This window comes from Chrysemys picta, chromosome 3 (assembly GCF_011386835.1).
Source record: "Chrysemys picta bellii isolate R12L10 chromosome 3, ASM1138683v2, whole genome shotgun sequence".
Lineage (NCBI taxonomy): Eukaryota > Metazoa > Chordata > Testudines > Emydidae > Chrysemys > Chrysemys picta.
Window position 1 is genome coordinate 48069085 of NC_088793.1, and position 12844 is coordinate 48081928.

Genomic DNA, 12844 nt, shown 5'->3' on the forward strand with positions numbered 1-12844 from the left:
TCCATCATCCAGGAACCACTGATAACACTGGTCTAAAATTTTTGAGAAGTCGTTTGCTTCTGAGATAAAATGTGCTATTTATTATGTATTTTGATGTGCTAAATTCAAATATGACAATTAAAACAACTGATTGGCTACTGTTTCTAAGATATTTAAGTTTTTACATTTTATGTCTATGTATATTGTGTAGATAGTAGAGTTTTAATCATAAATTGGAAACCTAGGTCTTTTCATGTGTTTATGGTTGCTTTACATGATAATATTTCACCTGTCCTGTTTATGTAACACTTTAAAAATCAGCAAAAGGGTTATATAAATAAAATGTATTATGAAACAAAAGGCAAAAAACTATTATGTACATAGTTTAGTCCTATTCAGTGTCTACTCTGCGCTTCTTGGCTTGTCTCTTGTATTCATTAAATGGAGCATCTGTTGTCACTGTCCAGCAATAGTCTGCAAACATTGATGAGCTCCATTTGCCCCGATAGTGTTTCTCCATTGTTGCAATGTCCTGGTGAAATCGCTCGCCGTGCTCGTCACTCACTGCTCCGCAGTTCGGTGGAAAAAAATCTAGATGAGAGTCTAAAAAATGTATCTTTAGTGACATGTTGCAACCAAGGCTTTTGTATGCCTTGAGGAGGTTTTCCACCAACAACCTGTAGTTGTCTGCCTTGTTGTTTCCGAGAAAATTGATTGCCACTAACTGGAAGGCTTTCCATGCCATCTTTTCCTTGCCATGCAGTGCCTGGTCAAATGCATCATCTTGAAGAAGTTCACGAATCTGGGGACCAACAAAGACACCTTCCTTTATCTTAGCTTCACTTAAACTTGGAAATTTTCCATGGAGGTACTTGAAAGCTGCTTGTGTTTTGTCAATGGCCTTGACAAAGTTCTTCATCAGATCCAGCTTGATGTGTAAGGGTGGTAACAAAATCTTCCTTGATTCAACAAATGGTGGATGCTGAACACTTTTCTTCCCAGACTCCAATGACTGTTGGAGTGGCCAATCTTTCTTGATGTAGTGGGAATCTCTTGCACGACTATCCCATTCTCAGAGAAAACAGCAGTACTTTGTGTATCCAGTCTGCAGACCAAGCAAGAGAGCAAGAACCTTGAAATCGCCATAAAGCTGCCACTGATGTTGGTCATAGTTTATGCACCTCAAAAGTTGTTCCATGTTGTCATAGGTTTCCTTCATATGGACTGCATGACCAACTGGAATTGATGGCAAAACATTGCCATTATGCAGTAAAACCTCTTTAAGACTCGTCTTCGATGAATCAATGAACAGTCTCCACTCATCTGGATCATGAACGATGTTGAGGGCTGCCATCACACCATCGATGTTGTTGCAGGCTACAAGATCACCTTCCATGAAGAAGAATGGGACAAGATCCTTTTGATGGTCACGGAACATGGAAACCCTAACATCACCTGGAGCCCAACAGCTCTGCCTTACTCTTGGGTAGTTCCAAATCTCTGACAAGGTCGTTCAGTTCACCTTGTGTTATGAGGTATGGTTCAGAGGAGGAGGATGGGAGAAAATGAGGGTCCTGTGACATTGATGGTTCAGGACCAGAAGTTTCATCCTCTTCCTCTTCCTCATCTGACTCAAGTGAGAATGATTCTGGTGCATGAGGAACCGGCAGTCCTTCTCCGTGGGGTACTGGGCGTATAGCTGATGGAATGTTTGGATAATGCACAGTCCACTTTTTCTTCTTTGACACACCTTTCCCAGCTGGAGGCACCATGCAGAAGTAACAATTGCTGGTATGATCTGTTGGCTCTCTCCAAATCATTGGCACAGCAAAAGGCATAGATTTCCTTTTCCTGTTCAACCACTGGCGAAGATTTGTTGCACAAGTGTTGCAGCATATGTGTGGGGCCCACCTCTTGTCCTGATCTCCAATTTTGCAGCCAAAATAAAGGTGATAGGCTTTCTTAACCATAGTGGTTATACTGCGCTTTTGTGATGCAAAAGTCACTTCACCACAAACATAGCAGAAGTTATCTGCACTGTTCACACAAGTACGAGGCATCTCTGCTCACTTTGGCTAAACAGAAATGTGTCCCTTTGCAAAATCAAACACTGACAAATAAGAGAGCACGACACTGTATGATTTCTAGAGCTGATATAGGGCAATTTGTTCAGCAGAGTGATGTAAGCTTCATTATGATTGCATCATCCATGACTTCTAGGAATAACAGGATGCAATTCATATCATGTATGACGCAATACCAGCTTCAGATTGCATCATTCATTGTTTTGCCTAAAAAGCAAGTACTGTCCAAACCCAGTCATAGATTTATTCATAGATCCAGTCAAAGATTTATTTTAGTCATTTCTGGTTTAAATTGAGATTCCCTTCCCTTTATAACTCACTTATCCTCCGCTATTCCCAAGTCAAGGTTCGTATATACTGACCCAATAGCATATCTTGAAAACTAGAGCCAATCAACAATTTTAAACATCATTTTTGTTCTCAGTGACCCAGAATTAGTAAAGTTTGACTACATTTATTTCAGAAGCATTTTGGCTGTAGAGCAGTTAATCTATGGAAATATTCCTCTTCCTGGTTTCCCCTCTGTAGTGAATAAGCATTCCTTCTCATCCCAGATCATGTGACTGTTATAATGGATTATGTAACACTGTATATATTTACTCTTTTGCAGGCTAATCTTTATTTACCAACGCCTTCAGTGACAGAGAGCCAACTGGTATGTATCATGTGTCTGAACTATGCAAGTTTTCAAATTACAAGCATAAAATCTGAAGAAATTATTGGGTCTCTCTTTAGTCATTGGAAGGAAGCTGCGGTCCCTGCTTCTAGATGAAAGTAATAAGCAGTATATTACTCCTTCCATTCTGAATATGAATTTGAATGCAAAAGTGTGCCAATACCTACAAGTGAGGTAGAATCATAGGACAAACTGCAGGTCTTTGACAGAGGCCTCAGAGACTGGGTAACTTGGTGGCCCACTGCCTCTTAGTGGCCATTTAAAAATCTTTCAGTTTTGTTTGAAAACTTTGTTTAAATAGAGGCAAAATTCTGGGGCCCTATTCTCCTTGCTTCTACCTGTTTAAATCAAGAACAGCTAAACTGGTGAAAAGTGAGATGAAAACCAGGCCCTAGGAAGCATTTTAAGACTAAAACACAACTTTCATGTAGAGCAACTTCATTTTGTCCTCACAGCAGCCTAGTGAGGTAGGGAAATCTTATTATTCCCCGTTACAGATAAGGAACTGTGCCATATAGTCAGGGCCAGACTGTCAATAGAGCTCGAATCCCATTCAGGCACCTAGGACCAGATTTTCAAAAGTGCTCAGCACCCAGAACTTCCCATTATAGCACTTATTGCTGCACTCCTCTGAAAATCTGGCATAAGTGACTAGGTCATGATGACACAGGAAGTTAGTGATTATGCCAACTTCCTCCATATCTCTGGAGCACTAGTCCAGTGCCTTAACCACAAGACCAGCATTGCACATGTGTATGCAAGGGCAGAATATGACAGATGGATATTCAGATTCTCCAAACAATAGAAGGTTTCAGAGTAGCAGCCGTGTTAGTCTGTATCCGCAAAAAGAACAGGAGTACTTGTGGCACCTTAGAGACTAACAAATTTATTAGAGCATAAGCTTTTGTGGACTACAGCTCACTTCTTCGGATGCATATAGAGTGGAATAAATATTGAGGAGATATATATATACACACATACAGAGAGCATAAACAGGTGGGAGTTGTCTTACCAACTCTGAGAGGCCAATTAAGTAAGAGAGGAAAAAAAAAAACTTTTGAAGTGATGATAATTAAGATAGCCCAGTACAGACAGTTTGATAAGAAGTGTGAGAATACTTACAAGGGGAGATAGATTCAATGTTTGTAATGGCTCAGCCATTCCCAGTCCTTATTCAATCGTGAGTTGATTGTGTCAAGTTTGCATATCAATTCCAGCTCAGCAGTCTCTCGTTGGAGTCTGTTTTTGAAGGTTTTCTGTTGTAATATAGCCACCCACAGGTCTGTCATTGAATGACCAGACAGGTTAAAGTGTTCTCCCACTGGTTTTTGAGTATTATGATTCCTGATGTCAGATTTGTGTCCATTAATTCTTTTGCATAGAGACTGTCCGGTTTGGCCAATGTACATGGCAGAGGGGCATTGCTGGCACATGATGGCATATATCACATTGGTAGATGTGCAGGTGAACGAGCCCCTGATGGTATGGCTGATGTGATTAGGTCCTATGATGATGTCACTTGAATAGATACGTGGTTGGCATCGGGCTTTGTTACAAGGATAGGTTCCTGGGTCAGTGTTTTTGTTCAGTGATGTGTGGTTGCTGGTGAGTATTTGCTTTAGGTTGGGGGGTTGTCTGTAAGTGAGGACAGGTCTGTCTCCCAAGATCACTGGGCTATCTTGATTATCACTTCAAAAGTTTTTTTTCTCTTACTTAATTGGCCTCTCAGAGTTGGTAAGACAACTCCCACCTGTTTATGCTCTCTGTATGTGTGTATATATATCTCCTCAATATTTATTCCACTCTATATGCATCCGAAGAAGTGGGCTGTAGTCCACGAAAGCTTATGCTCTAATAAATTTGTTAGTCTCTAAGGTGCCACAAGTACTCCTGTTCTTTTTGCAAACAATAGAAGAGCAGTCAGTGTTTATAACCATAGGCACCGACTCCTTGTGTGATCTGGGGCTGGGGCACCCACAGAAAAAAAAATAGTGGGTGCTCAGCACCCACCAGTGGCCCCACTAATCAGCTCCTCCTCCTCTCCCCCAGTGCCTCCTGCCCGCCAGTGATCAGCTGTTCTACGGTGTGCAGGAGGTGCTGGGGAGGAGAGGGAGAAGCGGGGGCAGGAAGAGGTGGAGGGAGGGAGGGCAGGACGGACCCATTCAGGGGAGGGTTCGGAACAGGGTGGGAAGAAGAGGGGTGGAGACAGAGCAGGGGCAGGAAGAGGTGTGGCAGGGGTGAGGCCTTGGGGGAAGGGGTGGAGTGGGAGAGGAGCCTGTGGCAGAGTGGGGGTTGAGTACCCTCAGGCAGGGCCAGCTCCAGGCACCAGCCTAGCAAGCAGGTGCCTGGGGCGGCCAATGAAGAGGGAGGAGGCACGTCCGGCTGTTTGGTGGCGGGGCCGTCATTCCCTCTTGGAGCTAAGGACCTACTGCTGAATTGCCACCCTAGAATGAAGCGGTGGTAGAGCTGCCACTGCTTGTGATCGTGGCTTTTTTTTTTTTTTTCCTGCTTGGGGCGGCAAAAACGCTAGGGAAACCAGAAAGTCGGTGCCTCTTTCTAACCCTCTAAAACAGAGAGCATTGAACTCAGGCCCGCAGGTTAGTGATATTAACAGGAATTCTGTATGTGGGCTGAAGAGAAGGCTAAATATATTTCATCCATATTTTAAAAAGTGAGAGAAACCTAAATAATGCACGACATGATACAGCTCACGTGGAAGGGTGTAGCTTAACTCCTAGGTATATGCATAGCAGTTGTGAGGCATACTGCCAGGTGGTTTAACAGCTTGAAGTGATTTTTCTATAATTCATTCATTAGGAGAAATATATATATATCATGCAGCTCACTGACTTTCCAAAGTTTAAAGCTGCTTAGCACTAAGTCTGTGAAGTAAATGAAACTGTGACTGAGCAGAGTAGCAGTTAAACCTTGAGAATTACGGCATTATAACTCCCTTTGGTATAAAGCAATCTGAACTTCATTCAGCAATCACTTGCCACCAAATCCTGGCCAGGGCAGCATCCAGCGTCGAACACTTAGCAGTTCCAGGGTATAGCCAGAGTCTACTGCTCCAGCTGCTTCTTCTGGGCCATTAATTGCCCAGTTTGACTGCATGGCATTTGGCCACTGGGGAATGACATCTGAGGAAGCAGCATTTACCTCTATACAAGATTGCTTTCCATCACTGAATTGTAGCCATCTCTAGGGTGAAATGTAGCCATTACTTTTAAGAACACTGTACAACAGTTCAGGAAAGACTGGGGGGGAGGAATAGCTCAGTGGTTTGAGCATTGGCCTGCTAAACCCAGGGTTGTTAGTTCAATCCTTGAGGGGGCCACTTAGGGAGCTGGGGCAAAATCAGTACTTGGTCCTGCTAGTGAAGGCAGGGGGCTGGACTCAATGACCTTTCAAGGTCCCTTCCAGTTCTAGGAGATGGGATATCTCCATTAATTTATTTTTATTTATTTATTTATTTTATAAAGAAAGCCCTAGACTGTTGAAACTGTAGCAGGAAATGTAGGTAGGCAGAATATAAATGCCTTAAGTGGAATAACACAAAGGTTTCTATTATATGCTGGAGTCCCTTGCTGTGTACTAAGGAATGTACCCTAGAGTCCTCTTTCTGAATTGTGTATGGAGGCTAAGTGGCTTCAGGTCTTGCATATTCCCTTAAGCACAGAGTTAGCTGAAAGTGTCATTTGCATTTCATACATTTCTTGACATTCAAATATTTGTACGTAAATAGAAATAACAACCTGCATTACAAAGAGATGCCTATCCAGATCTATGAGCTCTGGGATATGTCCTGCTGCTCTGTCAGCACAGCAGCATACAAAATAATTGTCCTTCTGCCAGATGTCCTTCCTCCTTACTGAGATCGGTGAATAATTAGTCAGAGGGGCATAAATCATTTTTTTGCCCCAGGCATTTGCCTTCAGATTTCAAGTGCACCTGGGAAGAACTCTATTAGACCCTCATTCATATCATGGAATGTTTTATTGCATTTATAAACTTAAGATTTGGATTACAAAAATAAATAAATGAATAGTTTTAATTACATATCTTATCCCCAGTTCATGGCAAAAAGCAATGGCAGGGGAAAATATTTTAAAATAATTTAAAACTCAACTAAGCAAAGCACCTGAGATTGTACTTGTAGTGATCAAAACACATCCTTTTGGTATATGCAGAACTGAAGTATCATTATAGGGAGCTCAGCCCAACCAATGCCTAGGGCGCCAGTACCCACAAACTTGGTGTGTGTGTGTGTGTGTGTGTGGCTTCATCCTTTTCAGTGGGATGTACAAAGTGACTTAAGGTCTTTTCCCTCCCTAGGGCTCAATGCTCAACTATGCCTGACAATAGCTGAGCATAAAACAGCCATTTGTGGTTCCCTTATCTTGGGGCCATTTTCTTTACCAAATCCATCAGCCGTGTTGTTTAGAGCAGCCTCAGGGCTTCTTTAACCTGCTCTGGATTGTAAAGGCCCCCAGTTGATCATTGCAGTAGCTGGGGATTCCCCAAGCATGCTGTGCTCCATGAGAGAGAGAAACTAACTCTCTTCTTTTGTTAAATATCATTGCATCTGATGACGTGGGAGTGTTGGTTAAGGAGACAAATTGACAAAAAGCAACAATGAACAGAAAGCATTCAAAATGCAATCCTCTGTGAAGCATCAGGAAACAAAATTTTTACTTACAGGAAGACTGCTGTAAAATAAAGGGGTTTAATAACTGTGATGAGCAGTGCACACCCTTTGGAACCATAGAAAAGCCCAACATAGCTATTCTAAGCCTGATTCCTAACATCCCAAATAAAGGGAAGAAGCAGTGATCTCGATAGTGGAAGAAGAACACTCCAGAGGAAGTTGGGACCTGGGAGAGCTCATCCCTCAGCTCAAGAGAATTGAGAGAGGACAACTAGGGCCCTGTGGAGCCTGCTTCACTAATGGTAGCCCCACTTCATTACTAATGAATTGGCAACGTCTAAGCAAAGAAGGCAACTGGGGGAACTGCTCTGCATTACACCAGGAGCTTGGGGTTTCTGCCTGGGTGGTTTCTGGCAACCAAGCTCCAGACCTCATTTGCTTTTGGTTTATTTGGGTGTTTAGCCATCAGACATTGAGGGATCTCCCAGGCCTCCTCTACTCTAATCTTTCAGCTGATTAGCAAATGTTCCTGTGTACATTCTAAACAGACAAATTGAGCAGTAGCTCTTCTTTGGGGAGCATGTGAGAGGTAGAGTGGGGCTGAGAGGGTGTTTTTGGGGAAAAGAATGTTTCAACAAAATTTATCATTGAATACCTCAATTTTTGTCAAAAATAATGTGCAGTGACAGCCTAGCACCTCTGCATTTGTTCAGAGCTACAAAGGTTTGGACTCCAGGATAAAACTGATACCTCTTAGTGAGTGTGGCCCTGTCTACGCTCAAAATTCAGGTGGTGGTTCTGATTCTGTTGTCTAAATTAATAAATGGTGTGTCTCTAGGAAGGGTTTTCTATTTGTTGTCCTATTTGTTGTGGCTGTGAGCTCCAGTAGGCTGCACGGTTATATCAGGCATTGTGGACATTGTGGACATGACGGTGAACTGTACAGGCCAAATCCTGAGCAGTTCTGAGTACCAGTTGAGTGTGTGCAGCCCCGTTGTGATTATGTGAGTGGTGAGTGCTCAGTGGCTATTCAGAACCTCTCTGGAATTGGCCCAGGTTGAGTACATACTGTAATGGCCAGACACCAGGCAAAGCACAAGAATGTGACTCAGTTTAAACTATAGGAATAATCGCACTTGATATTTGTTAATAATGACAGAAAGTTTTATAGGGAGATGACTGCATAAGACTAATTCATACATAATTCAGTCATATCTTGATTTTTTTTAAAGAGAGGAGAATATAGAGATAGACAAAGACAGAGTGCATACAGACAAGAGAAAAGATTAGGTAGGAATCAGAGTCTCAGGGAGAGAGAGGTTTTAAAAAGGACCTAGACTTAATCAAAGGTTTAGGGAGTTAGTAGGGAAGTAGGAAGTAAAAAAAATCTGAAAATCTACCCAGCCTTTGGGCAAGTAAGGAGGGTGGCACCCAACCCCCAGATAGGGCTGGCCTTACCATGAGGTGAACTGAGGCAGCCGCCTCAGGTGCCAGACTGTGTGTGTGTGTGTGGGGGGGGGCACCACTAGGACCCAGAGTGTAGAAAATTGTGTCTGCTGCTGGTGCATATGTATTCTCTCTGCTCTAGATGCACAGAGATGGTGGAGCGCTGTGCTAGAGGAAGGAGGGCACAAGAGACATAACAGGCAGGCAAGAGAAACGGTGAGAGGGAATAACAGAAAGCAGCAGGAGTTGCAGGGAGAGAGAGGAGGCGGAGACTCTTATGTACCTCTCTAGCACCCCCAGGAGCCTGGGCTGATTAACACCAGCTTCTTAGGGAGTTTCCTGTTTCCTGCTGCTTCCCTGAACCCACTTGAGGAGAACAGGCAGTAAACTGAAGTAGTAGGATCCAGTTAGGCCCTTAAGACGCTGATATCTTCCCTCAGGCAGGCCCTGCTACCAGCCTGCTTATTTGTCCCCTTCAATTGAGTGTTGAGAGCCACTATAGCTGGCACAGAACAGCAGTCATGAGTGAAAGAAGAAAACGCCCCTCTGGGGCAGCATTCAGAAAAAGAAAGCAAAGGAAGCTTTTCTATCTAAGCAGGAAGGATACACAGACACAAATGTTCATGGTGAGCCTTCCAGCCCCAGTGAGGATGTGGGTGGTGAGGAGATGCCTGATCTTGCAGTTAGAGTGCAGCATCCATATCTCCATCTCAAATGGATGTAATCATGCACATTCTTGAAGAAAAGTATAGATCAGAGAAGAGTGTGGTAGAGGTGCAAGAAACAGCTGCTGCTGAGTTTAGTTCCTTAATTCTAAATGATCCGGGACTGTGGACCCATTTGAGCAGTAGCCTGAGGGACTTCCTTGTACTGCATGGGCCACAGCAAGTGAAAAACTTCATATTCCCCAAAGACAATGAAAATAGAAGTTTCTATCTAACACATTACTGGTGTGAAATCCCCAATGGTGATAATGTGGAGAGGCCATGTACTCAAAAACCCAGAATACTGCATACTGTTTTTGTTGCAAACTCTTCCAGTCTAATGTTCCAGTCACATTGGATTCTACAGGAACAAAGGACTGGAAAAATCTGGCTGGAAATCTGGCATGCCATGAGAAGGCAGCAAATCACCAGAGAGCATTCCATAGGTGGAAAGAGCTTGAGATGAGACTAAGGTTAAAGGCCACCATAGATGATCAGCATCAAGAGAAGATTGCATCAGAGTCTCTTTACTGGCAAAATGTTCTGAAAAGGCTCATTGCCATTGTGAGAATGCTTGCTATCCAAAACCTAGCACTGGGTGGCACTTCAGATCAGCTGTATGTGCCAAACAATGGAAACTTCCTTAAAATTGTGGAGCTGATGGCTGAGTTTGATGCTGTACTCCAGGAGCATCTAAGAAGAGTCACCACCCAAGAAATGTACACACACCACTACCTTGGAAAAACAATTCAAAATGAGATCATACAGTTACTGGCAACAAAAGTCAAACAGAAGATTGTGGCAGATCTGAAGTCAGCAAGATATTACTCTGTTATTCTGGACTGCACACCTGACATCAGCCATATGGAACAAATGACTTTAATGGTGTGTTTTGTAACAACAGAACCTAGTGAAAATGTCCCTGCAATGGTGACTGTCAGAGAGCATTTTCTAGAATTTATTGACATTGATGATACTACAGGAGCTGGTATGACAAATGTGCTTCTTAAAAAGCTGGAAGATATGGGAATTGCGATAGCTGACATGAGAGGTCAGGGCTACGATAATGGTGCCAACATGAGAGGAAAGAACAGAGGAGTGCAGACATGGATCCAAGAGCTAAACCCTCGAGCTTTTTTGTCCCATGCAGTTCTCATTCATTGAACTTGGTGGTCAGTGATGCAGCATCAGCTTCTAGTGAGGCTGCTGAATTTTTTAATGTAATTCAAAGCATCTATGTATTTTTCTCTGCATCAACTCATCGATGGCAAATTTTGAAGTAACATCTGGGAACATGCTCTCTGACACTGATTCCACTGAGTGCCACATGATGGGAAAGTCAAGTGGAGACAATAAAGCCTATCAAACACCAATTGGGAAGATAGATGATGCCATAGTTGCCATTATGGAGCATAATGCTATGACGGGAACTGTTCATGGGAGGACAGTGGCAGAGGGAAATTTAATCACCAGAAAAGTACGTAACTTCAAATTTCTGTGTGGCTTAGTGTCGTGGCATGACATACTGTTTGAAATAAATGTTGTAAATAAGAGATTCCAAGGTGTTGACCTCGATATATCTGGAGCAATGGAACAACTGGACAAAGCAAAGCTATATCTACAATCTTACTGGTCAGATGAAGGATTTCAAAATGTTCTGAAGAGTGCACAGAAGTTGGCAGAGGGACTTCACACTGAAGCTATTTTCCCACCCATTCAAGAATACAAGAGTCACCAAAGAAGAAGACATTTTGATTACAAGGCATGGGATAATCCCATAAGAGACCCCAAACAATAATTCAAAGTTGAATTCTTTAACCAGATGCTAGATTGTGCAATACAGTCAGTTGAAGAACATTTCATGCAGCTCAGGGAACACAACAGTATATTTGGGATGTTGTATGATATTCCAAAACTCCTCACTATACCTGAAGAAGACCTACACCAGCAATGCAAGGCACTAGAGACAGTGTTGACACATGATGACATGCACGATATTGATGCGAGTGATTTAGGTGATGAACTGAAAGCCCTTTCAAGATACATTTCAGCAGGATCAACTCCAAAGGCTGTTCTGGAATATATGTGCACAAATAAGATGACCACCTTCTTTCCAAATGCTTTTGTTGCTCTGCACATACTTCTAACACTTCCTGTAACAGTTGGCAGTGGAGAACGCAGCTTTTCCAAGTTGAAGTTAATAAAAACACATCTATGCTCCACAATGACACAGGAGAGGCTGGTCGGCCTTGCAACCATCTCAATAGAGCATGAGCTGGTCCAGACTGTGGACCTTCAGGAAGCAGTTCAAATCTTTGCAATCAAAAAGGCATGGAAAGCACCACTTTGATTATTCAAACAGATAAAAACACCAGTGTTTACTATGCAGACAAGAAAAGTTACATTTGCTGTTGAGGCATTTGAATAAATTAATAAATAAATAAATAAATAAATGGAGATATCCCATCTCCTAGAACTGGAAGGGACCTTGAAAGGTCATCGAGTCCAGCCCCCTGCCTTCACTAGCAGGACCAAGTACTGATTTTGCCCCAGATTCCCAAGTGGCCCCCTCAAGGATTGATCTCACAACCCTGGGTTTAGCAGGCCAATGCTCAAACCACTGAGCTATCCCTCCCACCCCAAATTTGAAAGTTAAGTGTTACTTAAAATTTTTGAACAAGGCATTTTAAGTTGTTAGTTCTCCTTTCTTGGGATAGGTAGCAGAGCAGTACCATGAGAGGAGTAGAAGAGGAAGAAGGCAGAATTGAGACCTTTCAAAGTTTTGGCCCAAGTGAGAGGTCATGGGGGCATCATTTGAGCTCTCCACCTCAGGTGCCAAAATGTTGTGGGCCAGCCCTGCACCCAGACCTCATTTCCTTGGCTTTTTTATCTTTCTGCAGCCCCTTACCCCCAAACAGCATTTTCAGTAGCCACCAGTGCCTGGAACAGATTAACTTCTCATCTTACCTATGCTCAGAAAGACTGCCTGAACCTTTAGGTGTATGTATAACTTTATAGAGCCCCATTTACTGTAGTGTGGGATAATATTATCTAGTGTGGTTATTTAAACAATGTAACATCTGTAAAATGAGGATAATGATGCTGCCCTCCATTGTAAAGTGCTTTGAGATTTATTGGTGAAAAGGACTATATCAGAGCTAGGTATTATTTATTATAGAAAAAGCAAGAGGTGAATATGTGACTGCATCCACTCCTTTTAGAGTACACCAGTCACGTATAACGCCTGTCCATTACTGTAACTTTTAAAATTTTGGGGTGATGGTATTGTGACTCAGCCCTGCATGGC

General features: G+C 42.8%; 1 protein-coding gene across 37 annotated transcripts in view; it reads left to right on the plus strand.

The window, feature by feature from the left end:
* Positions 1 to 12844, plus strand: part of MLIP (muscular LMNA interacting protein) — a 177235-nt gene that overhangs the window by 99299 nt on the left and 65092 nt on the right. For 34 of the 37 annotated variants that reach the window (XR_010599470.1, XR_010599472.1, XR_010599471.1 and 31 more), the window contains one exon: positions 2674 to 2718. The exons of the other annotated variants lie outside the window; for them this stretch is intronic. Coding sequence is in view for 29 of the 34 variants with exons in the window: in XM_065587818.1 (XP_065443890.1) it covers positions 2674 to 2718 (45 nt within the window). In the remaining 5 variants the exon portion in view is untranslated. The remainder of the gene's footprint in view (positions 1 to 2673; positions 2719 to 12844) is intronic. 37 annotated transcript variants of the gene reach the window in all.